General features: G+C 41.6%; 1 protein-coding gene across 3 annotated transcripts in view; it reads left to right on the top strand.

Moving 5' to 3' along the window:
- Positions 1-1,108: 1,108 nt before the first annotated feature.
- Positions 1,109-26,383, top strand: part of EPB41L4B (erythrocyte membrane protein band 4.1 like 4B) — a 163,854-nt gene continuing 138,579 nt past the window's right edge. For all 3 annotated transcript variants that reach the window (XM_053992285.1, XM_053992277.1, XM_053992292.1), the window contains exon 1: positions 1,109-1,432. In XM_053992285.1, the coding sequence (XP_053848260.1) occupies positions 1,133-1,432 (300 nt within the window). In that variant the 5' untranslated portion in view covers positions 1,109-1,132. The remainder of the gene's footprint in view (positions 1,433-26,383) is intronic.

Below are 26,383 nucleotides of genomic sequence, written 5' to 3'. Positions count from 1 at the left end.
TTCAGATCACATCTGACCATAGGGTAAGAGAATTAGCCTCACTGATTGTTTCTGCAAGACATGATTCACATCCAGTACTTTATATGTAGCAATTCAGCAAAAACGCTTCCACCCGAGACAGAATACATAAATACTTAACTTTTTGGCAGAGCGACCGTGAGAGTATTTGTACCTATGGATTTGCTGTGACAGATAAACAAACTCGTACTCCTTACAGAAGCGAAAGGGAGTAAAACCCCGGGACGGCCGGGAAGGTCTGGTTTTTCCACGGGGCCAAGTTCTCACAGCGGTTTCCTTAAACCACCAGACCGCGCTGATCGCAAAGGTAAATGCGGGGGCATTCCCACGCACCGGGCAGACGTGTCTGCGCACGGGGGATGTAGGCGGCGGCGGGAGAGGCGGTGCGATGCCCTCCTCCTCCTCCTTCTCCAGGTGAGATCCGCCGCTTCGGCCACCTCCAACACAGGCGAGACCCGTCCTTCTGCCTGCGCTCAGTTCTCCATCCCCCCTTGTCTTTCTTTATTTCCAAATAACTTCCCCCGTCCCCTCTCCCGCCCGTCCGAAGGGGCGGAAGCGGCAGACGGGCGCGGGAGGGACGCGGGGCGGGGGCAGCGCGGAGAGCTCGGCGCGCAGCAGGGGCCGCCCGGCAAGCTCGGCCGGGGAAAGAGGCTCCGCGCCCCCGCCGCTTCTCTCCTCTCCCCGGCCCGGGGGCGGTGGCGAGGGGCTGCCGTGGCGCAGACACCGCCCTAGCGCCCGAGGAGCCGGGGCTGTTTCTGGAGGAGAGGAGCAGCGCGGCGCGGCTCGGCTCCCGTCCAGCCGAACTACGGGGGCTCGCCCCGGCCTCCCCCGCAGGTGGCTGCCCGCCTCAGCAGCTCCCCCTGCCCGCCGCGCCGGTCGCACACCCCGGTGTGCGGCGGCGGGAGGGGCCGCGTCCCGCCCCGCCCCGCCCCGCCGTGCCGCTGCCGGGCGGCGCTGCAGAGGGCGGAGCGGGCGGCGGGGCGGCGCGGGCCGGCGCCCGGCGCGGGCTGGCTCCCGGCGGGCGGCGCTGCTGCGTTGCTCTGGGAGGCGCCGCGGGGCCGGGCGCGGAGCTGCGGGCTCGGGGGTGTGAGCGGCCGGGCAGGGCGCCCCCAGGATGCTGCGGTTCCTGCGCAGGACCTTTGGCCGGCGGTCGATGCAGCGCTACGGGCGAGGAGCCGGGCGCGGAGCCGGGCGAGGTGGGCTCGGCGGCGAGGGGGACGAGCGGGACGGGGGGCTGCGAGGAGCGGCCGCCGCCGCCGTCGGCTCGGGAACCTTCCCCTCCTCGCCGCTCCCCGGAGGGGTCGTGCACAGCGCCGGAGCGCCCGTCCACATCCCGGCGGCCGGCGGCAGCAAGCCGGTGCTGCAGTGCCGCGTCCTTCTCCTGGACGGGACCGAAGTCAGCGTGGAGCTGCCGGTGAGTAGCGTGCGCTTACCTCCGCCGCTTGCAAAACGGCGCCCGCAGCTACCCTCTCCCCTCCTCCGCATCGTCCCCCCTTCCCTGGCGACACGCACCTGCGAGTGCCCCCCCCCGGCCGCACAACAGGCGCCGTTCGCCGGGAAAGCCTCGCTAGTTTCGTCCTTCCCTCCGCGGGCGCCCTCGCCGCCGTCTCCGCCTGCATGCACCTGCTGCCAGGTGCGCGGCGCGCCTCCCCGCAATGACCGCCGCCCGCCCCCGTCCTGCCGGCGGGAGCCGTCTGCGCCCTTCTTCCCTCTCCCCGGGGAGGTGGGCACCCGCTCTCCTCCTCCCCTGCGCAGCCGAAAACAGCCCCTTGCAGCGCTGCCTTTCGCGGCGCCTCTCCCGCCGGGAGGGGCCGTCCCCGCGGTGCGGGCGCTACCTGTGCCTTTCCCCGGCTGGTGCGGGGGGGCTGCCCGCTGAGGCCGCTCGACGACACCGCCGGCCAGGGGGGGCATCCCGGTGTGCCAGGCGGGGGAGAACGGAGCCTCTGCGGGGCGGCGGTGCCTTTGGCCTCGCTGCCCTGCGGCTTGCAGCCCCCAGCCCCGCAGCACCTGTGGCGCCGCGGGGAGAGCGAGGCGCGGCCGCGCTGCCCCCGCCGCGGTGGGGTCTCCGGGGGGTCGCCGCCTCCTTCTTCTCCTTAGTTCTTGGTTCCCGCCGTCCCCGCTGCCGGGGCCGGGTGAAGGTTCCTCCGGGATGCCCGAGGCGCTCTCTCCGCCCGTCCCGTGGGGGCCGGGGTCAGGGGTGAGCCCGGGCGGCTCCGGGGGTGCAGCCCGACCCGGCCCGCGGGTGCGTGGACGGTGCCGGCGCTGAACTTTCTCCCATCCCGCCGTTGTGCAGGAGGAATGAGGAAGGGACGGTGCTGGCCTGCGGGGCTGTGCGTGTGTTGTTTGTGCCTGTTCTCTGAGGTTGGGCCGTGTTTGTAGGTGTTTCACTATCCCCAAAGCCCGTTGTGTGTCCTTTTACCTCTCTTAAACGCAGCTGCACGGTGTGTATCGGTAATTTTCAGTTTTGTTTTTTTCATTTCTCACAGCTGCTAAGTACTCACCACCCATCCTTTTTTGCTGACCTTTTCCCTCCCGCTTGAAACCCAAGTTTCCCATGAAATAGTATGGAAGTTTATTATGTTTGAAAAACATTTAATGTTCTTTCCATTTCAGGCTAAATAGTCACTAGCCATTAATCTTGGTCTCCAAAAACAGGTGGGAGAACTTAGTAATAGTGAGTGCAACAACCTCAGAAATTGTGCACTGCTTTAATCTCCAGCCATATAAAAGAGAAGGTTTTTTCATAGTACCTTTAGACACTTGTTAGGTGCCTTTCATACTAGCTGTCATCTGTATATATTGGCATCATTTCACTAAAACATGGAATTTGGCAACCCTGTTGTTTCTGCTTGAAAGAAACAGAAGAGATTGAGTAAGACTCTTACAAGTATGTGAACGGAGCCACCTAGAGATACTTGCTGCAGCACTATCAGGCCTCCCTTGCCTACAGACTACATCGCACATTTCTAGATATTTGAAATGCTAATATATTTCCTCTCCTCACATCTCCTTCTCAACTTGCTGCACTCCTCCTAGCATCTCAGCGCAAATTTTTATAAAGTAGAGTTGATGATTGTTATCAGTGTGCTAAGGGTTTACTTATAGACGTCTATGTCAATAAGCTTAGTAAATATTTTGTTTAAGGTTATACTCTGATTTGTCAAAGGTCAGATTTTGCTGTAGAGCCCGTTTAAGATGGTCTGAGGATTTGTAGGATCAGAAAATGAGGTAATGACGCTCACAGTTCTTGAGTGCTGAAAACATATGGACATATCTACTTGGCCCTGTAAAGAAGCTGTGGAGCATTCGTGCTTGAACTGACCTCCAAATGAAGCTTAGACTTGCCAGTGCTCTCAGAATGTGAGCTGCACATGTGGTGGTTGTAGCTCAGCTGTCCAAAGACAAGAGTAAGAAGTTGGCTTCTTTTTTTTTTCACCTAAATCCCTAGACTGATGAAGGACTTTGGAGCATGTAATAGCTGTCAGTGTTTTGAGAATTAAAAACTGTTCTGTTGAATTACATGTCTGTTCCTCATGTTTTTTTCCTTTCTTTAACTGAAAGTGACACCCACACTGAGAGTTAGAAAAACTGAAAAAAGCATTGCACTGTTTATAGAATTTGATCAGTGAAGTTTCTCTGAGCTTTGCAGGTCTAGATTTTATGGGAATAGGGCATGAAACAGAACATGCTTGAATACTCAGAAGCTGAGGTATGTGGGACTGGTTAAGCTGAATGAATTGAGTAGCATCTCAAAAAAAAGTGTATGCTGCTTTCTTTCATGTCAGCTCAAATTTTATCAAAAGGAGGGAAGGAGTATGGGCTTCATCACCAATGAGCAGCATACTCATAAAGTCAAGTAGAGAAATGATTGCAGAGGATTTCACTGTGCTGCTGATTGTGTTTGCAAGCACTTATTTCAGGAGATACTGGTATCTATAAAATGTGCTCTTCATGCTGACATTGCACCCCTCTTGCCTTTCTAGTTGAAAAAGGAGCTTGTTGATATTAGAGCACAATACTCTTGCAACTACAACTTTTTAGGCTATCTCTAAGACTTTGTTTAGAAGTAATTGAAAGGTTTATTGGATTTCAAAGACTACGGGGTTTATTTGCTTGTGTGGAGGAATGACAGAAAAGACATGACTGGAGGAAAACTAGCTATGTACACAGAAGAAAAAGATTCTTTTTTTTAGTTATTGTTTCCTTTTTTTTTTAATATTCCAATTAAACTGAAACCCTGAAACTTTTGTCTAAGGTAAATGTATCATGTTCTGCTGCAGTGTTTTCTTATAGGTGGGGGCTGTTGGAAAAATAAATCCTACATCAGTAAATTGAGAACTGTCTTTGTGGTTGATGTTATAATTTGTGTGGTAGTGTCTGTATCAGAAAGTACATGTCTTGCAAACTTCTGTTAGTTCATGGTGGCAAGAGAAGCAGAGATCTACCCTGATCTCCAAGTTCTTCCTTAGCTCATTCTTCTCTAGGCTGTATAGCAGTAGTGAACTGGAGTAATCTTCCTTCTTTATCGGTGCTCCCACACCCTCTTTCTGCTGGAGCATTTGCACTTTATTCCTTTTACTGCATGTGCTCTGCCCTTGGACTACCCCATCTGCAAGCCTGCCCTTCTACGTGCTGTGTACCCTTTCATTTGTAGGTGTTCTCTGGCTTTCACAAACTTGTTTTGTACCCAGCTGCCCCCACACAAATGTCAACATAAGATTATTCTGAGCACTGCAGATACCCCTGGATAATGGGTTCTATACTCAGCTTCTTGCATGAAATTTCAAGGATTGCTTAATGATGCTGGCTTTTTTCTTCACTCTTAAGGCAAGAATCACGTACTTCAAAAGTATTCTTTCTAAACAGAATAATGCACTGGATGGCTTTTTAAACCCATGAGCTCCTCAGGGCCCTGTATTGAATGTGAGATGCTATTAAGGTTGGATCTGTTGTACCGGAGTGAGTGGCAGTTGACCAGTTCCATTGCTGTGGGGTGATTGCCCATGGGAAGGGGAACATAAATGGTGTCATTACTTCTTCTTGACCTGACACCACGTGTCTGCACATCTGAAATCCAGTGATGAGAACTGATGCAATGAGAAAAAAACGCTTCCATTAGAAACCATCCCTCCTTCCTCACACATATCTGTCTGTGTATTTCCTTTTATCATTGGGAACCTGTGTAGTATCTTTTGTGTTCCGTTCTCACTTACACTGGAGGCTGTTAGCTGGTCAGAGCTTGTGACTTGGTCGTAGGTAGATGGAAGGCCACTTGCTCATTGTTGCCAAAACAATCCTGCCTCTGTTTTTCTGGAGGACTCGTGACTTTAATGAAAGAAAAACTGGTTGTAGGTGATGCTGTGTTCTTACAGAAAGAATGCAAGGAGAGAGCATTGACATTTAGGCAGCAGTGATGGTGCCTGCTAGTTAATACATAGATGGCTCTCAGATAAAGCCAAAAAGCCAAATTTTTCTTAACTCTAAGGCACGATAGCTGACATTTCTAAAAACTGAGCCTTTGATTTTTAATTAGGTGCATCTTACGAAAGCTTAAAGGGCAGATATGAAAGATGGCTATTCAGTGGGACTGTCAAGTGTAGCAGGAATTAATGTTGCTTAATGCCGTTGAAAATGGTATTTTCTGATAAATTGTGGGAGGGCAGGAGGAGAATGTGTAGAGTGTTCTTGGCTTTCTGTAGTCTTAAGTGGGATAAAAGAAGAAGCAAATGGTAAGCTTCCTCCACTAAGAAAATCTTCATCCTGCAAAGCAGATCTGAGATATCTTACGTTTTCTGTGATGTGAATCCACAGCAGTCAGCGTGTTGTCTGTTATAAATACTTCTTTATAAAAATCTTCTTGCTCTCATAAATTCCTCTGCTGCTGTGAAGACAAAGACTTGTGTGATGTATTAGAAAGTATGTAATGTTTAAGGATTAAATTAATCAACAGCTCAAATATAACTCTTCAAATCTGTGAATTATTTTCAAATGAATGGCTTTTATATTATTTCTTTGCCATCCTTTTGGTGTATCTGTTTTAATAATTGTTTTGGCTGCTATGGAAACACTTCAGGATAGGAATAGTAAATGTTCTTCAATACTGTTTTCTAATCTCTGATCTGCTATGTGTTGTATTCTTATTGGGGTAACATGAACATAGCAAAAATTGCTGTCTGGCCTCTATGCTTACATCAGATATAAATGTTAAATTAACTCTTGAGCAGTCATCTCAGTTTTATTGATTAGTGTATTTGACTTGATGAAGTTATAAATATCAGGAGAGAAGTGCAACTAATTTTTCTTTCTTTGATATCACATATGACTTCCAAATAATGTTTCATGAATGTTATCTCTAGAAACATGCTCTGATATGCATGTAGATACTTGGATTCAGGTCCTGCTCTGGAGTTTCCTAAGGAGTTACACACACATACACCCCCCTCTGACAGATATATTACATTACATGGGTAATGGGATTTTAAAATAAATTTTTTAAAGCTTTTATCACTTATAAAATTGGTAATATGCCTTCTTTGTGCAGAAGTTACCTTTCAAGAACATAAAATTAGAATACTTACTGGAAAATGTTAAAAGCATATTTGCAACACTGGAAAGGGAAAGGCCTCTCCCGTTCATGAGCTCCTGTGAGCACCAGCACCAGTAATTTCCTTCATAAACTGATCAGGCTCTGCTGGAAGAAGAGGTTGGATATTTTTGCTTCTTCAGTTCACGCTGAAATGCCTTTTGAGTACCTTAGAGCTCTGATTAAGCAGCTGTATCTAGAACTCAGTGTGTTGTCTGCTGGTAATAACCTTTAATTATGTTATCCCTGTTCCATATGCCCTGATGCATTGCTGCAGTGTGTACTGAAGGTGTGTGAAAGGCATTCATAGAACAGTCACATACAGAATCAGGAACATGCACAGCCCCAGAGAGAGAAAAATGAGATGGGGTGTGCACACATGACTGCAGCCATGCTTCAGAAATGCCTGAGATTAGGCCCTTGAGAGAGAAGAGGGTAATTTTTGGCCCTTGATGTGCTTGCCAAACATCCCCAATAAATCTACAGCAGATAAAAGAAACATAGTAGAAAAGAGAGTACATAGTAGAAAAAGGAGACAAAAAGCAGCGTTTTGTTTTGGCATATGTAAGAGAAATTCTGCTTGTGAGTTCCATTAGTTCTTAATGAAAACCAATACAATTTTTCAGTGTAATACAGATAGACAGGATGACAGGAGTGCTGCTGCAAAGAGTTGACAACCAGGGAGGGGGAGAAAGCCACTGATGAGAGCAGTGTAATGCAAAAGCAAGAGCACCTGGTATTAATTCTCTGATGGAGAGCTTATGTGTTTGGAGGGGTGGGGAGAAGATAAGGCTGTTGTATGATTTGTTCAGAAGCCTTTTTGCAGTGGACTGGAAGGTAGCTATGCTGAGGAGAGTAATCATGTGAAATGTCAGTATGGGTCTTGTTTATTAGCCCAAAAATGATTTCATAGCAAATGTTTGCAACAGGATTACCTATCTGATAGCAAACATTGGAGAAACTTTGAAGACCACGATGGATTTGAAGGGAGAGGGTCTATACGAAGGAAACTTACAGAACAGTTTGACAATACAGAACTTCTTTGTCAACAGTGTACTAATATGTTCTAGTGGTTCTTTTCTATAGTTCTGGGTGGCAAGTCTGAAGCTTCAGGCTCTCAGTAGGAGTCCTGAGGAGGAAAAAGAACATCTGGGCATCTAAAAAGAGCATCTGGAACATGTAAAAAGTTCCTATGAGGTAAGAAATAGGAGCAAAGAGACTTTGGAAGTTCAGTACATGTGTAAGAGCAAGCAGAGCACTAGTTTTGTTTGGATTGCAGAAGATGGTACAGGAAGAAAAAAGCTGAAGACTATATAAATAACATTATAACTATATATAAAGTACAGGATGTATTGTTCATCTGTTTTTTTTTTCCTGAAACAAAGGGGATGGCTATCTCTACTCCTGCTTCTCTGCACAGGCTTTGTCCTCATGCACTTCCTTGTGCTCCTGTTTGTAATGCCTCTGTAAATACCTTTTTTATGTAACTCTCTCTGAGAGGCCTTGTTTAGTGTATCACCTTCTTCAAGCCTAAGTCCATTTTGCAGTTCAGGGCTTCTGTTATTAAATTCTCAACCATTTAAACTCTCCCTTTTCATTTGCAATCTTCTCCTTGAGCAATTATCTATATGTTTTCTGTGTGGATATCTGTATTACTAGCATGATACCTAATGAATTTTCTTCTTAATAAGAGCAGATTTCTTTTAGTTCTGTGAGTTTTCCTTTACTTGACTCTTGTTTTCCCAGTCTGTAAAAGTAGTTTTATTTTCCTCCCAGGAGCAGCTAGCTACACAAGCTGTGAGGGTTCTCTTCTGGAAGGCAATTTAAAGAGCATTAGAGGACTGCTTCCTTCTGGTTTGGGGCTTGAGCATAGCTCTCTATCCTAGTTCTCGTGTTTCTAGTTTAGAAAATTTCTGTGTTTTCCTGCAGTTGTCAGAAATTTGAAACGCTCCTCAGTCCTGTTCCTTCCCCAGGAAAATTTAATTTCCCTGCTGTGGCCATGAGTCTGTGGCTGGCTCTGCAGCTCATTCTGCCAGCTTGACTCACCTAAGTGCCCTGTCTGCCAGGGCACAAATGGTGCAGGTTGAGGACAGCTTGTTGTGAACATTTGTAGAGCTGGCATTAGGGAAACACTGGTCTGTGGGTTTTTTTTCACTAATCTGTGCAATTATTAAAGGTTGAACCTCCATACTTTAAAAATGTATGGTTTCACATGGGACAGCAAAAATGGGCCTGAAAAGTCAAATGATGTGGACAGGAGGTGGAGAGAAGAAGGGAGAACATACATATCATTGAGTTTTTAGGCTCTTTGCAAAGTAAATGGAAGGATAAGAATAAGTACAAATAGTTTCCTTTTTTGCTAGAAGGGTGAACTCAACAGCTGCTAGCATTATGTACCGTGTTTCTGGGTTAGTATTTTAAATACTTGAAAAACATGGGGCTTTTAGTACTTGTTTTCTAATGTAGACTATGGTAAATGTTCTTTTATTTTTTCTGCATTAGAAGTGAAAGGGTTGGAGGGTAATGAAGTGTTTAGAGTGACCATCTGCTCTTCATTTGACTTACTATTTCCATTTATTTCTATGCATCAATTTAAATGTGTCCTGGACCATTAGCTATATTGTGATGAGATTATTTTGAAATATTTGTTGAAGTTACAGACTCAGACTCCTGCTATGAAGCATGAAAAATATTAAGAGTTAATTTATGTTGGCTGTTTGGTTTTGATCTGTACAGATTCAGATTGTTTCCCTTCCTTGTTGTTATGGAACCACAGATAGTTTATCCAAACAAATACCAAATGTTGTCTGTTTTCCCTTCCCTTTTTTTCTTTAAGTACGTTAACAAACACATTGAGTTTATTCTGTATTTCATTATCTTAATATTTGTGGTACAATTTGTATGATAAGAGACTGGAAATCCTAATAGAAGAGCCAGTTTAATGTTCGTGAAATATTACAAATAACTCTTCATAAATACATGGAGAATGGTGGTACTTTCTTTTGAAGAACTTCTCTTTATATGAACATAGCGGTATCAAATACACAGCTAGAAAAGCAGTGTTACCATTTATGGATTGTGACCTGTAATTAAATTATTCTAGACTGTAACATTATTTTGAAGGATAATTTATATGAGGATTAATTATTTTGTGGCTGTTTGAAAATAATACTTTCCTTAGTAGTTCTTTGTAGCACTAGTAATTGATTCTATGTATTATTTTTATTTGTATGTTATGTATACATCTAAAATGTAGACTTCAGAGGATTTTTGTAATTTAGCAGTCTTGACTGAGAAAACACTTGTTTCTTTTTTGTCCTCAACTGAGACTAAACAAGGATACTGCTTCCCATTTTTAAGTTTAAAGTTTCCTATTGTGTGCATTTCACTAAGTGAGGTCTTTCAGGTTATGTATTGGCTGATAAACAATTTCAGTTGTCTTTGTTAAGCTTTAAAATTATCCCAGATTCTGAACAAATTCTTCCTTTAATTTTGATAAATAATATTAACAGGCTAACTGCATCACATCTCTCTTGATGGTATGAGGTCCAATCGTTACCTGCTTTGGCTGTGCAAGTGAATATTTTCCAAGTTTTCTGAGAAAAGAAGCAGTCCTATGAAATTTTTTCCTTCTTCTCCCTTGTTTCCATCCAGAATTGGTCAAGGCTGCTTTCTGTCATTTAAACTAATCTTTCATACCTTGTTAGTGGCTTCTGGATCTATGAAAATGGTATGATTTTAAATGAAGAGCTTACATTTATGTAAAAAGACCAAACTCAAGAACTTCCATTCTCCTAAGCAGGTCTGAACTCACCAGTGTTCAGCGCAATCATTGTGTTGCAATAAAGATCACTATTCAGTAGAGATGCTGATCCCCAGTGTGGAGGTTTTATATTCAAGCTACTTACTGAGTAGAAATTCTTCCCGAATAATGAACCTTCCATGAGTGCTTTGCTTTGAGAGATGATGAATGATGAGTCTGTTATCTCTTTGAATTAAGCAAATAAGTGAAGAGTGGTGGTATTCTTCAAAGTAGGTCGTATTGCTAGGAAGGGCAGCACCCTGCAAGTGTAAACTCCAGCGAGCAGTATCCACTTTTCTATCATTTTTTGGTCTTGGGATGCCGATGGAAATGGATGTGAATTCAGGCATCCTGCTGTAGCTCTGGGGAGGAGCGAGCTGGTTTAATAGTGTAACAATATAACTTTGTTGTGCAAAAGACTTAATTTCTTTTCCTCCTTCTTCCTGCTGATTCATGTTACTGGGTTTGATTTAGTTTCTTTCCCTGCTGTTCAGCAATGAAGAGAGGGTGGCAGGAAATGTTCTTCTTTGTGGCTGGCATCCTCTTTCCCTGAGGAGGAGCATTTCCAGCCCCGCTCCCACTGTCTCGAGTCGGCCCACGGGTCTCATCTGCCAAGGGCACGCTGTGAGCTGGGGCTGGGAACACCCAGCTGCAGGGCGCTCCACGTGCGCCCAGCATCTCTCTGGCGCTATTCTTTCTGCATGCAGCTCTCAGCAGCACACGGGAGTTTTGTTCTTGACTTTCAGTTAATTAGATGTTTATTTTGATGGGTTCATTTTCTTTTTAATGGGGGAACTTGCTTACTAAGACAGCAGAGACCCCTGATTCATTTTACAGAGGCCAGTGAAGCCATTAAATGTTGACTGTAGCACTTTTTCCTTTATCCTTTACGCTGATTGCTTAAGCTGTTACCAGCCTGTGTGTGTGCTCTGTCTCCCTTCATTCCCCCCTTCTCATACGATGATATTTCACATTTGGCTTTTCTCTGTTCAGTGAAATATTTCAAAAGTTATAGAATCAAACCCCCTGTTTTTAGGTGTGAAAATCGGTGAGCAAAATTGGGGCATCAAAACTCAAACTGTTGCATACAGTAGGCACTTGGAGAGGAATTTTTCTTTTCACTGAAGGGGTTTAGTTCATGAAGGGTATATAATATATTTTGAGGTCAGTCTGTGAAGAAATAATCTCAACAACAAATATTTTATACAGTATTCTTAATGTTATAATGGAAAACAAGATGAGGTTATTTACCCACTGCCTTCATGTTTTCCCTTGAATTATCTGAGCCATCTCCTCTTTAGTTGGTATTACTTATAATTGGTGGTTTTTTTTCTGTGTAGCATGTTGATGCATTATATGCATTAAAATTTATCCTACAGTAAAACTTTTTTGATGTGTCATTTCTGGCTTTAGAAAATAAAGATGTTTACTTTAAAGACGGAAAAAATGAGGAATGAGTTGGAGCATTTGTCTGTATATTAGCAAAAAAATAGGCCTAAGTTGATGACTGCATTTCTCAGAAGGGAGTGGGAATAGAAAAATTCAGTGCTGTGAAACAAACAAGTGGGTTTTGTTCGCTGCTATTGAAATTTGCCAGCAGATATTCTCATTTTACAGTTCATGTGCTTGGATTTTTGATGTATTTTCACATTAAGCACACAGCATATTTTGGTCTGTGATTTAATCATAAAACATATTTTGTAAAAAAAAAAGGTACATCTGTTTCAGCAAATGTTTTGCTTGAACAACGTTGTTTTGGTCAGGAAAGTGGACCATGATTTCATCCTCCTACATGTTATTGTATTAGCAACTGATAGAATGGTTTCTTCTTGAGGAATTTAATCTCACTTCGACAGAGCAAAACAGATCATCTGACAGCATTTCCAGTATGATCAGAATCTTGAAAAATTGTCAAACAAAGCAGAAAGATACGTTCTTTCTTAAACAGAAAATACTGTTCATTCAAATTCTGTTTCAGAAAGCAGATTTTTCCATGTAAAAGCTGCCAGTTTCTCAGCATTTGTGTAATGCCAGGAGGGGAGAACTTTCCCAGCTGTTTCAGTAAGCTGCATGCTGGAAGCTTTCTAGGAGGAGAAAATAGTCTGAAGAACCTCTGTGTGACACCTCTGTGTGAGCTTGCTGTGACTTTCAGGAGCTGCTGAGAATCTGAAAATCTGCAGTGCAAGTGCTGGCTTGAAGGATAGCCCTCAAAATGAACCTTATATCTTTTGCACTCTGTAAGGCACTGTTTACTGAAATCAAAACTTCTTAATTTAAGGCAGATAGAGCTTTTGCATAATACCAAAATCTTCAGTGAGGTGTTTGGAAAAGTTGTTTCTTGCAAACTACAGGGCAAACTGGTTAGGTTGTGAGAGAGATAGGGAAACATATAAAGAATATTAATTCCTCTTTAATGCATATGCACTAACCTCATTAACAAGATAAGGCTGTCAAGACTGGGGCGGCATTAAATGACTTGTGGGAGCCAGCAAATACAGATCCTGTGAAAAGCCTCAGGCCTGAGGAGCTCTCCCTACGGACAGCAGCTCTCTGAGAAGCACTGCCTGCTTTCCTTGCACAGGTTTTGGATTAGACTCCAACACCCTGTATATGGGAAGGAAGCTTTTTCCCCAGTTTTCCTTTTGAGTCTTAAAGAACTACATCTATTTTTTGCACTGGTTACTTAAATGGTGCAGTTGTCTGTCTGCATTGCAGAGCTGATACAGGTGAGGTGGAGGATGAAGTTCTTTCCTTTCTGTCTTATGCATGATGTGAAAGTGCTCACTGGGAACAGCAGATAGTTTACTGACTGTGTGTGATCCAACTCCAGTTTGTGGTGCTGAAAAAATGTCTCTGAAAGCAAAACATGAATTCAGTGCAGTTCTGGAGGGACAAAATGTGACCACTTCCTCTGCTTCCGAGACTGTTGTCTGCTTGGCTTGGAAAATATCTTCTGTGAAATGCCAAACTTGGGTTCTGCCTCTGCACAGATGGTAGTGGAAGTTCCCTGAGAGGCAGACCGGGGCGTGGGAGGCTGGGTGTAGGGTTGATGTTCTGGGAGATTCAGGAGGGACCTTACTGCTCTGCTGCTGCCTGAAAGGAGGGTGTGGACAGGTGGGGGTCAGTCTCTTCTTCTGGGCAACAAGTGACAGGGCAAGAGGAAATGGCCTCAAGTTGTGCCAGGAGATGGTTAGATGTCGGGGAAAATTTCTTCACTGAAAGGGTTGTCAAGCATTGTAATGGGCTGCCTGGGGAGGTGGTGGAATCACCATCCTAGGAAGTATTCAAAAAACGTGTAGATGTGATGCTTAGATACGTGTTTTAGTGGTGGACCTGGCAGTGTTAGGTAGTGTTTGGACTTGATCTCAGAGGTCTTTTCCAGCCTTAATGACTCTGTGTTCTACTATGAAAATATATGCTTTGGAGTATACGTCTCTTTCTGTCTTGTACATGGACATAACCCATAGTACTAATAAACTTGGGGTGGTTTTACTGCTAAAGGATGTGTTATAAATGCAGAAATGGCACCACAGACGAGCCTGCAGCTTTAGTTTCAGATCTAAATGAATTTATGGTGTTCCTTAAAGTGCCTTTTGTATCTCAAAAGCCATTGTGAGGCTGCTGGTTCCTGTAGCAGTAAGAAATGGAATTTATGTTTGAAGTTGCTAGGATTTATGATGCACATTTTCCTTTTGTGCTGGAGTAGGGAGGGAGACTGTTCTTAAGGCCTGACTAAATGAATACAAACTTACACGTACTAACAGAACTTCTTGTTTTTACAAATAATTATTTTTCAAAGGGAATTATTAGAATGAAATATATGAAAAAAATTAACTGATTATTATTGCCTGCCTTTGTTTCCACCCTGCTCACCCCAAATAACCTGTCTACTTCACCACCACTTCCGACCAAGCTACTGCATTTGCTAAAAAAATTTACTTTGCGTTAGTGGTTATCAGCTGTTCCAGCTGTCTCGGATCCCATTTTTTCTTCCTTTTAACATCTTTTGTTGAGGTTGTTAGGATGATGTTAAATGGAAGTCAATTGACTATTCTCCTAGACATCATTTCTTCTATCACTCTTTATAGTGGAGAGAGTCTTATGGATGGTTTGTAAATAAATAGGATCTGAACTGTAGGTTTGTTTCAGGTCAGAAAGGTCATTGTGAATACTTAATCTGTTCCCCTTCCCTGATCAGGCTCTAGAACTTCTTCCAAGAATATGTTTTAAGCCTGTCACTTTTTTACCATCGGTGCTCTCCTTGGATCTCATTAGTTTATCTGTCTTTAAGATTCTTTAATGAGAAGCAGTTACTTATTCATGTTGCATGTGGACTTTTCACCGTAATAATTGGTCTTTTACTGTATCTGATATTTTTATGGTCCCTGTTATTCCCTGTCTTGGCACTTGAGCAGGCAGGCAACAAAAAGTCGTGGAACTACAAGGAAAAATATTCTCCACATGCAGGTATGTGAAATTCATACACATGCCACCTCTTAGTCTTGTCTATGTCTAAGTAGATAAAACTAAAATTTATTTACTGATGCTTTTCAGGCTCAGAAATAATGTTTATATTTTTTTCTGACTTTGTGAATAATGTGCAAATGTTTGAGCTGAGCACAGCAATGTTGAGTTATAATGCTTTGCTGAGTGTTATACGAAATGGCATTGCTTCTTACCTAGTGTTCCCTTGTTTGTTTTCTTGGCTGTAACGTTACACTAAGAGGTCACAGTCCATTGTTTTTCTGTTGTTACACCAGGGTTCTTGCAGTGCTGCTGAAAGTCAGGGCACTGTCTTTGACCTAGTGAGTGTGAGGGAAACTCACGTTCCTCTCTGTGTGACTTGTGGTTTCACTGAATTTAGCTACAGTGTGTTGATGCAGTTCTGCATCCCTAGGATTTGCAAATCACTATGTACAACCAACAAGACCCATCATCCCCTGCTGCTATGCCAGTTTGTTCAGCAGGAGTAATTTTATTTGTTCCCTCCCAGGAAAAACTTGTGACTCTGAGTAGAACACTTCAGGGTTGCACTGACAGTGCTTCTTGCTGGCTGCTTTCCTCCTTTCTCTTAGTGTTTAATTTTTTTTTTTTTTAATCTGCCTCTTGTGAACTACACACATCTATTTTAGGAATGCTTCTCCTTGCTTCTGTCAGACTCAGCACCTGTGTTTTGAGAGTATGGGTGTTTTGTGGTCAGTTTAATTTGAAACAGTTCTTGGCTTCTCATCCCATCATGGTGCTGTAGACTGACACCTGCCCTTTCAGCTGGTTGTGGGGCTGTGCTGAAAGCTGGGTCAGGAATCAGACCCAGGGATGTTTCATTCTGGGGGGGGGGAAAGCACGTTTTCAGCATTGAATGTTAGAAATTTGTTAAAAGTATGGCATAAGTGAAGGGCTAAACAATAGCCAGAGGGCACAGAAGCTCTTTAAAGTGAAAGTTCTGGAGCAGCCTGTGTTGTTGAGTTGGGCTGTGAGGCTCTAAGTAATCACTTCAGGCATGGATTGATTCATGTAGTTGGTGCTCTCATAGTTTGGTCATGTGAGTGCTTCTGGTCTGTCCCACCAAAGGAAGACAGGTTAGTTGAAGTGGAGAAGAAATAAGTGCTTGGTTGCTGCAGTCAAGTCATTCAGTGACAGAAATTCTGGCAAATAGCTTGAGCTGGATCTGCAAGAACTCATCTGGTCCGAAGTCAGTGATCTCGCAGAAATTCATCTAAGGTTTCTTATTGCTGTAATCAAGTAACAGTGTAGTTTTATGGAGGAAGAAGTTAGACCTGTGTTGTGAGACAATTTTCTTGAGATCATGATGAGTGGTATAATTTATGCTGCTGTTATCTAATCCATTGCTGACTGGACCCAGCTGTCTCTAGTTTTTATTTTCAGAATCTAGAATTAACTCTCAGCTAGAGTTGATAAGAATAACAAAGCTGATACTGAATTTAGAAAGACACTAGGAATTTTAGAGAAAGTCACCTTTTGTCTAGACTTGACCAGTGGAGTTTCAAATGGAACCAGAACTGAAAAGGTGGTCTTAGGGTCATTACTTGATCTGGATATCCTGTGGTGGAGTGCGTCCCTTATCCCTTTAAAGCTGGCTGCAGGTGAGGTGGAAGGAAACTATGTTCAGGGAAAATGACTGCTGCACTGAGCAGAGCCTGGATTCCTAATCTATCAGGGATCCATAAAATTCAAGTGGTCTGAGTTTAATTGTAGATCTCTATTTGTAGATATTCCAGAAATGGGTCTTGCTACTACAAATTCAGTAATTCTTGATAGTGAATAAATGTCAATTAAATTTCATCTTGCCATTTCTAATACCTCAATTATTTTTAGTTTAGTCTCTATGAAAGTCGAAAGTAGACGATGGATGAATTTGACTTCAGGTTACATTTTCCAAATTAACCTTTTAAGGTTTACTATTAAATTACTGCATTTATGGAAGGAAGCATTGTTTAAGAGAATGATCTAAATCAATGCTTTTTAAGAAGCAGGTGGAAGATTATTTGTCTTGAAAGAACAAATGGATGGCTCTGAATCATGCTCAAAGTGTTCCAGTGGAAAATATGCTTTTACTTCCAAGTACACAAGTTACATTAGAACGACAGGTTTCTACTAGAATGACAACTATTTTAAACATTTGAATAAACATACTTCTTTTTTTTTTTTCTTTTTTTTTTCTTTTTTTTTTTTTTGAGGGAAAAACCTCAGGAAAAAAGTTTTGCTTCAGGATTTTCTTTCTTATGACTAAGTAGTTATGTTCTTTTGATGGCTTGTGGCATAAATCCTGTTTTCAAAATGCAAAAGAAAACAGAGTTCCCAGGCCATCTGGTGCTTCTTTGTGTACATGCATGCCTGCATCCATTTACAGTCAGGGCTGTTGTGCTGCAGCTTCAGGGTGAGGGAGATCAACTTGGATCTGGGAAACTTAAAGGATGATGCCGACCAGAGCTGGGAAGTGTTGGTTTTAGTGTTCATGAGTGAAGGTTTCCAATTTAATATCTGATTTTTTAAAAATTATTAGGCATTTGCTACTCCTCTTGTGTTACTCCCAAAGCATCTTTGGAGGTGTTATACTGTCTGGGTAGTGAGGCGACAATGTCTGTTATCCCCATCTGGACAGGAGACTTGAGGCTCTGATAAACTGCTGCAGAAAAGATTACCAGAGATTGCCTAAGACACTGTTGCCTTCGGCTGTCTCGCTCTGTGCCTAAAGTGACAGAAGGGTCTGCTGGATAACCAGGTCTGAGTTTAAACCATGAGAGACACTGAGCTGCAGGGACTGCCATAAAGGGGTATGTGTGGTGTTGTGCAGGGAATGGTGATCTCTAGCAGAGTCATGGGAGCGTGTGGATTTGGTAGAGTACCAGTGAATTGAAAAGCTTCAGTAAGGTTGCCCTGTCAGGCTTCTTGGTATGGTTCTGGATTGTTCTTTCTGCACCCACACTATTCCTCTGTGGAGGTTTTGTCTGGAAAGCCCCTGCAAACTATTGCCATTGTAATTTGGGAGTAAATGTTTGAGTTCTATACTGGCCAAAATAGGATCTGAAACACTGCTGGAGGGAGAAATTAGATTGTTAAAGTTTGGATACTTAAGACATATTCTGTAGATGCAAAGCCCCTTGACTATGTGAGACTGAGGAAACAAGTTTAGCTGTAGTGCCTCTTTATCTGGACTTTGTTCTAGAAGTAGAATTTCACCTTACACAAATAATGGGAGCTGACTAAAGGTATTGCAGTGTTACAGTACAAAGTTCTTTTTGCACTGACATGTTTTACTGAATTGAGGTGACTGTCTTGTGATAACCTTGTAGGATACAAGATATGAATTTTACTTGTGGAACACCCAATAAGCCTAAATTAAAAGCACCTCTTTTTGCATGAAACTGGCAGAGTAGAATTTGGTTAAGAACAGTGATAAAGCACAGACAAAGCTGATAATTTGCTAAAATACAAATTTTCCTGTGCTACAGCTAATCTAGACAGATTACAGGCATTGTAATTATTTATTAGTGACTTGTTACACACTTGAAATCACAGAAAAACAAATATTTGTCATTAACTTTTCAAATTGCTGGATAAAATTTGTTTTGAAGTTCCCCCAGCCCAAGTACTTTAGATTAACAGGGTGGAAGAGGGAGATTGGGGAGGCAGTTTCAAATTTATTAAGATCTCTGATTTCTTTGAGACTTTTATTACACATGTCTGCCGATTCTGAGAGGGAGAGAGAACCAATTTGCCTGTTAAAAATGGATAGAACTTGAGACTTCGAACATGTTGCCTGTTAGACTTCTTTTCTTTTCTGATAGGAGTTTATGACTTGTCTAAACACACAAATTGCTAGTTCACTGTCAGTGTAAAACAAATCAAAACCAGCTAAGTTTACTCTTACATTGTGCATCATCTGAAATGCTCTAATACATTTTCTCTACAATTTTGCCAGTCACAATGAAATATGTGAGTGCTTATAAATTTGCAGACTTCTGTTAAATTAAGTGCTAGATTCATGGTTTTCTTAGTGCTGTCTCTATTTTTTTTCCCACATGTTCCTGATCAGTACTTAAAAGATATGGATGTTCTACTCTTTTGATATGTAAATACCTAAGAATCTGCCTGGTGATGATTGCAGCTTTCTCCAAACTTCATGCTGCTGAAACCAAGGCCATCTATTTTATTGTGATAATCCTTTCCCATCTGATTCAACTGCTTTGGCCAATGTGTCAAAAATTATACATGAATGTGGCTGGTGCTGTAGCTGAATTTTTGGGTTACTATACCTTTAACGGGAGCAACCTGTCTCTCTCAGCGATTGTCCTTCTCAGGCTGTTTCTGTGCACTTGTTTTCATTCTCTGAATCTGAAATGCTCTGTTCCCTTGTGCCAGGCTCACAGCATATTGTTCTCCAGCCTGGTGGACAGCATGTGTACGTGCATAAGTGCTGTGGGTCATGAGTTAGTCAAGGGGTAATTATCTTCTCACATCTCCAGGAGCCTATTCTTTTCTCTTGATGTTTTATCTCAAACTGTATCTTTTGTTAGAAATGTTTCAAGGCTAGAACTTGTTTATTATGACATGAAGTGTTGTTTTGGTACTTGATGAGAATGTGTTGAGGTCTTTACTACTTGTGTCTTAACTTTATCAAGATTTTGAGGAATTTGTCTCCTTCAAAAAGTAAACCAGTGGTAGAAATCTCATTTCTTAGGAAGGCATACCTGGTGGCTATCATCTGTAAAAGTGTCTGTTATGAATAAGGCAGGAGAGTGATGCTCCCAACCTCAGACTGCTAATGTAATTTTAGACAATAAGCGAAATAGGACTACTGTATTTGTTTTGATTAGGTGAGGAATAATGTAAATTGGCTTTTATGGAGACTTTGCAAAGGAAGTATTCCTCAGACAGTCAAGTAGTAGAGACCTTTATGATGCTCTGGAGTTTGCTCCTTCAGTGGGCAGAATATCTTTAACCTATGGGAAAAGGTTTGACAAGTTGTTCTGCTTAGGCCTTAGGCCTTGTAGTGAATAAGACCATGTCTTGTAGCTCAGTAAAAAATAACAGTGAAAAGATGGGTTAAATTGGTTCTTATAACCTTAGTGATATTTGGATTTAGTTAAATGGAATGTTAAGCATTAACACATGAAAAGATTATTGGCAAAATACTGAAGTTAGAAACTGAAGAGCTTATAGCAATCCATTCAAAGTGCATTTTTCTAAACAATGATGAACTCTTATATTTTTGTGTTAAAGGAGAAATTGCATTAACTGTTGCAAGCCTAATTCATCATAATTCGTTTATAACAGGAAGAAGGAATGTAACAAACCATGCAACTCAGCATAATCATTCTTCTTTTTGACATGCTGAATTTGCATGCTAACATAACAGTTTTGACAAAAATAACGTGTCTTCAGTTTGCTGCACATTTTTAAGAAAAAAAAAATCAACCTGAGACTGTCAAGTATGGGGTTTTCCCCACCTTTAATAAATTGAAAATGTTTGCAAACTTGCATAGAAGTAGGTGCAAATATGAGATGATGTGAGTTGAGAAGGGGCTGGGTTTTTTAAATACATGAACATGTGGTATATTTGAATAAAATCTACTGCATTCCTCAGTGATCTTATGCTCATAGAATGCAGTAACTTGGTGGTTTTGCTCTAATAATGCTAAAGTGCACCTGGTTGTTCAAGAAAACTTCATTATGTATGCTTTGTGACTATAATGATCTTTGTTTTGAGTAACTGTGACTCATCCAGGGATGGGCTGTGGTGACAAACCAAACTCATGACACTTAACAACTTTTGGGTTTTGCTTCCTGAAGCTGTTGTGCTCTTCACATCAATTTTTGATGATTGTTGCCTGACTTCCCATCTTAATTGTATGTTGGTTCACTCTGCACTTGCTTTGGGCAAAGGAAACTCAAAGTACAGCTCTGGGACCCAAAGATCTAGCGAGTGATAAAAACTTATAAATCAGTAGATAAATTTAACTGGCAACAGTACTTGGCACAGTGTTAGGAAAACTGCCATCTTGATGTAAATGCAAACCTGAACTTGGGAAGATAAATAATAAGTTAATCAAGAAAATAAAAAAAATACCTGTTGCCTTTGTTCTTCATTGAGGATGTACTTGTTTAGTTTGAGGAGCAAAATGGAGAAATAAAGAAGAGGTTTGTAGGTAAAGTCAGACTTGTATTCCTGAAGAAAATTATTATTTGATAGAATAGGGGAAAACTTGACTGCTGTCATTAGGCTAATCATCTTCTGTGTTTTAGTAGTAGTCAAATGATTTCTGTTTATTACAGAGTTTCTGTTGTAGAGAGCCAAAGCATCTTTTCTTTGTATAAATTAGGTTGAACTAGGTCAGGCTTGCATTTTCCAGTGTTGGATTTTTTTTTCCTTAAAATTTTCATGCTGACATAGTTTTTAAAATCAGGGTTAACGTAAGATTTCTGGAAAATAATGAGATTAAAGCTTCTGCTATGGAAGGTGTGGTGTAAAGGTTGAGAACCTTGTGTTAATTTAAAAGATCACGTGAATAAAAGAGCAGCAGAACTGAGAGGAAAGGCAAAGGCAGTAAGAATGTGACTTTGTTGCTGGCTGCGTCATGTGCACACCTTGAGCTGCTCCAGATCACAAGTTCTCTTTATTGGTAGTCATCACCTCTACATGTCTGCCAGTGTCACAGAATGGAGAAGGACTCTTGCTTCCTGACTAAACACACAGTGTGCATGCACTTTGCTAATAACAAATGTAGGCACATCTGTAACATACTCCAAACCTAATTCTTCTTGCGTTCTCCCTTCTGCACTCAATGTTATTTATAGTAATAAATGTTTTACAAGCCCTTTGTACAATTTTAAGGTCTAGCAAAGATAAAGTACAGATTATGATGTTGTATTGTTGAGAAACTGAGATGACTGTGCCATCTTTCTTCTGAAATTAAGAATTATAGCAGCCTGAAATGAGCAAGAAGTATTCAGTAGGGTGCAATATCTGAAAAAGTTCATTAGTTAAAAAATACTGTTCTCCTAGAGTAATATGAAAAAGTAGAGGAGCTTATCCGGCAAACACCAATCACTAAATGCTGTTATTTATGTTGTCCATTTAGCATGAGTGCCAATTTTCAGATAAAGGAAGTTGAAGGGAACAGATTCAGGTCAACAGAGTTGGTATTATTCCTAATGTTTAAGGGATTATGTTCTTTTAGTTCATGTTATTAGAAGCTTTTTGCCAGAAAAATGCATGAAAGATGAAATGAATCAAAAGTATGAACTCTAATCAGTAGCTAAAACATCCTTGGCCACAATACTTATGTATTAAAGTTGAATGCTTGTCTACTTTGCACAGGTCTTCCAATGTAATTAACATGTATATATTGTAACACAGTAATTTAAACAACAGTCATTTAAAAGGCTTCATTAAACCTAAAAAATGCCAGGCTTGAGGAAGCCATGTGTATGTGTGGCTGCTGGAGCGATTTGTCATTTGAATTGAGAATGAAGCCCCTATTGAAAGCAAATGAACTAGGAAAGAACTGATCCAGCTGTATTGTAAATGAGCCTTAGAAATGAGTATAAGGCCAGTGTTCATTCATACTGGAAAATGTAAGCCTGTGACACTGGAAGGATGCTTAACTGTTGCAGCATGATTTTATTTTCCCTATGGGTGTGATGGAAGGAGGTAGAAGGCGTGGGGTGCGGGGGTTGTGGAGGGAGCAGAGAGAAAATCACTAAAGGAAAAGTTGTAGTATGTCCCCTTAATTAAGGGTTCTAAGCAAGCTGATATGGTGACATACTATCAGTCTTGGTACTAAATGTGAACTTAGTACTTATTTAAATAGGGGCTTGTGCTGAAAGTATGTCACTGTTAATGTCAGTGAATTGTATTAATTTGCAGCTGGGTGTTTTTACCTGCATGGATCCATTTTTTTATGATGTCCACTTCAGGCATACTGAGATTGTATCCTTTTTGTCCAGTAGCATCACATATATAGCCTATATATCCTTGCATTTCCCTCCTTGAAGCCGTGTTTCAGGTCCTGTTCCATTCTAGATCTTTGCCCAGGGAGCCATTTGACACCACAACACTGAACTCGAAACTCAGGAAGGCACAACTGCAACTTTTTGGAAAGAACCAGAGTAGGATGAGTATTTCTCAGTTTATTGTAGTGCCAACAAGCTAGGACCTGCTTATTCCAGTGCTCCACCCTTGTCAGGAGACAAGTAGGCAGTGCAAACAGTGATATCTCAATAGGCCTTTCACCTGCTCAGAACAAACACTGATCTGGTAGGCACTCTAGGCAGATGAAATGTAGCCAGCTATGATGAATTCGTCTTTCACGGTTCAGGTTTGGTGTAGATCTGTTTTTCTATACAGAAAATATCATGCTTTGAAGCAGGTGTCAAGCTTCAGACTGCTTATTTTTCTCTGTATTCTCAGTGCTTGCTTCTTTCTAAGTATGGTTTGCAAGGTGGGGATTTGGGAAAGCAGAGGGTCAGTGCAAATCTAGCAGTCAACAGCATTTAGATACCACTCAGATTTGCTGTCTTCCATTTAAGAAACTGTTTTTTTAAAGAAAATAGGACTGGTCCATGATACACCAGAAACCTTTACTCTTACATTTCATTATTAAAAAAAATTCTAGTGGTGTGTTTTATGTTAGCCCTGGTTCCTGTGTCTTCAGCAATTTTGCCTTTCAGTGTTACAGCCTATATCGTAAGCCGTTTTTGAGCCCTGCGAATGTACTGTCTTCAGATGCTGATTCTTGAAGTTTACCCCCTGGAACAATTCCGTCTCAATACCTAGGTCAGCCCAGCTCTGTCTGCTTTAGTTAACTTGAGCTAAGGTGCTGCTGTGGTCCTCCTACCTACTTTTTCTACTCAGTTACTTAGCATGTTGGGTTTTTTCAGTTAAACCGGAATATTAGTTCTACTCACTTTTTCCAAAGTCACTTTTACACCTGGAAGATGTTTAGGTCCATTAGTTTTGCTGGTGGGGAAAAAATGAGGACTTTGTTCCTGATTTGCCCAAGGAGACCTCTAGCTAACAGAGATGCTCTTTTCCACTTCAAAAAGAAGTCCTGGCAGCTTTTGTCTGTGTGAAAAAGTGTATGTGTATTGGATGTCTGTAGGGCTGCTGCTCCATCCTGGGTGTTCCTTTCCCTGAAATAGTTCAGCAGGAGCCCAGTTCTTTTGTTCTTATTTAGGTGGCTAAAGGTAGCTAAGACTCAGATTCTTATCTTGCAGACTTTGAGTATTTACTTTTTTTGTTGCCACAAGTGGGATGAGAGCAGGCAGAATGTGGGGGAATGAGGGAGCAAGTCTTACACAACCTGTGGTTGTCCGGACTCTGTGCGAGTCTTACTTGACTTGCATTCCTGCTCAGCCCCTGCCGTTGATGATGAGATGAGACATTACCAGGAAAGTGGGACAGCAGAGCCTAAGCTGACTTTCTATAGAAACTGCTCACATCTGGGGTTATTGGGAAGTTCTAGACTCTATGCTCTGCACAGGTGAGCAGTCTACCTGCACTGTGCCAGTTGGATACGCTCTGAAAAGTCTGAGCTACTTGCATGGGAGATCTGGAATCTGCAGGGATATGTTTTCTTTATAGAGACTCAGTTACTGAATCACAGAAACATTTAGGTTTGAAAAGAGCTTTAAAGAGAAGTAATGCTGGGGAGCTTTTTCCTTTGTGCAAACTGGGACCATATTCTGGCCTTCCCAAGAGTGAGAGAGGGCAGAGCAGGAACTTAGAACAGAGCAACGTTCCTGGGCACTGAAATGAAAATGAGGGTTTCATTCCCTTGTCTCCTGCCTGCCTTTTGATAAACATAGAAATTGCAGCCAAATTTCACAATTCTAACCTCTGGTATATGCCTTTTCTTGTTGTATTGTAATGTGCTATTGTATGATAATTAGCCATCCAGAAGATAACAGAAGCACATAATGATTTTTATGCTAATTCTCCTGTAGACTTAATTTTATTTTCTGGTTAACTTCATAGTTGCAGTACCTGTATAACATCCCATGAATAATAACTCCTAGGAAAAGGAAAAGAAGAAAATCATCAGCACTATCCACACAAATTGATATGTTGATTGCAGATGTCTTTACAACCCTGCCTGGTCATCACAAAAGACCTTTGGCAAGAACTTTTATAATTTGCCCAGTTACCATGCTTTCCTGTGATAGTGAGATAGGGTTTCAGAGCCTGCATGTCCACTTCAGGGAAGATTTTGCTCTTTTTTAAGCTAAGGCACAGATTTCTAGTGGTGTTCTACTTCTATTTTACTCTGACATAGCTCCTGTATGTTTGCTGTAAGACCTTCTTAAAGGAGCTAATAGTAAAACACTTCTGTCCCTTCTTAATCTATTGACATATAAAAAAAAAAATTACTGAAAGCATCCAAAAATGTTTTTGTTTCCTTTTGTGAGTGCATGCCTCAATCTTGTGTATTACAGGTATGTATGCCTTGTTGTTCAGTTGCTGGATGAAAAGGTAGAAGAATTAACATTCCCTTGGAGAGATAATCAGTTTTCTTGGAACAGCTGCTTAAATAAATGAGAGATTGTGTCTTACCCCTTCTTCCCCTCAAAAAAAGGCTGAATTAACAGATGTTTTCGAAGCAGCCTTTAGGTATTCTGAATCTTAATTTAAACATGAATGAGGCTGGAATGTTGTTTGTTCTTGTGTATGTGTGTGCAATTTGAAAAAGACATTTATGCTACAGCTTTTGCAAGTGGCATCTATTTTGATTGTTCTCTTTTTCTAGTCTTAAATGACATACATGCCAAGAGGGATTGCTTATTGTTTTTACGTAAGTTTGAAGAAAACTCAAATTTTATTAATTTCTTCTTGTACTTCTCCTCCAAGATGTTAAGGAGTTACACCCTTAGAATAAAGGACCCTTTATCCTATTCCACAGAAACCTTTACATGTCAGTTGATTTTTCTGAATATAGTAAATATTTTCCTGAAAGCTGATAACATTTAAAAAAGAAAAATAAAACCCAGGTTTTTTTTGTTTGGTTTTTTGTTTGTTTGTTTGTTTGTTTTTTTGCTTTCGTATATGAGAAAGTATTAATGAGACAATTAGAGCTCTAGGAACAATTAAATTAAATGTTTTTCCCAAAAACAAGCTGTGAAGGCATGGAACACTTTTCTGCCAGTAAAGATGTGAAAATCCCAGATAGCAGAGAATTCTGTAGTTTCAGTAAAAGCATTTTGAGTATGTAGAAACCAGCCTAATTGCTTGCAATAAAGCACCATTGCTTCAGGTGAAAGCTGAACTTGCGTTCCTGGATTATCTGATGTGTATTATCAAGAAGTGTTCCTCGTATGTTGGAGGAAATATGAACTCAGTGCTATTAAATAGCCTGGAATAAAGCAAGCTTCTACCAGTCATAGCTTGCTTGTTTCAAAGGGTAATACAGAGGAGAAACTTATGTAGAAAGAATCATTACAAACCATCTCTCCATCTGAGA

Source organism: Vidua macroura, chromosome 1 (genome assembly GCF_024509145.1).
Source record: "Vidua macroura isolate BioBank_ID:100142 chromosome 1, ASM2450914v1, whole genome shotgun sequence".
Classification (NCBI taxonomy): Eukaryota; Metazoa; Chordata; class Aves; order Passeriformes; family Viduidae; genus Vidua; species Vidua macroura.
Note: the sequence above shows the minus strand (reverse complement) of the source record. Positions and strands in the feature narration are given on the sequence as shown.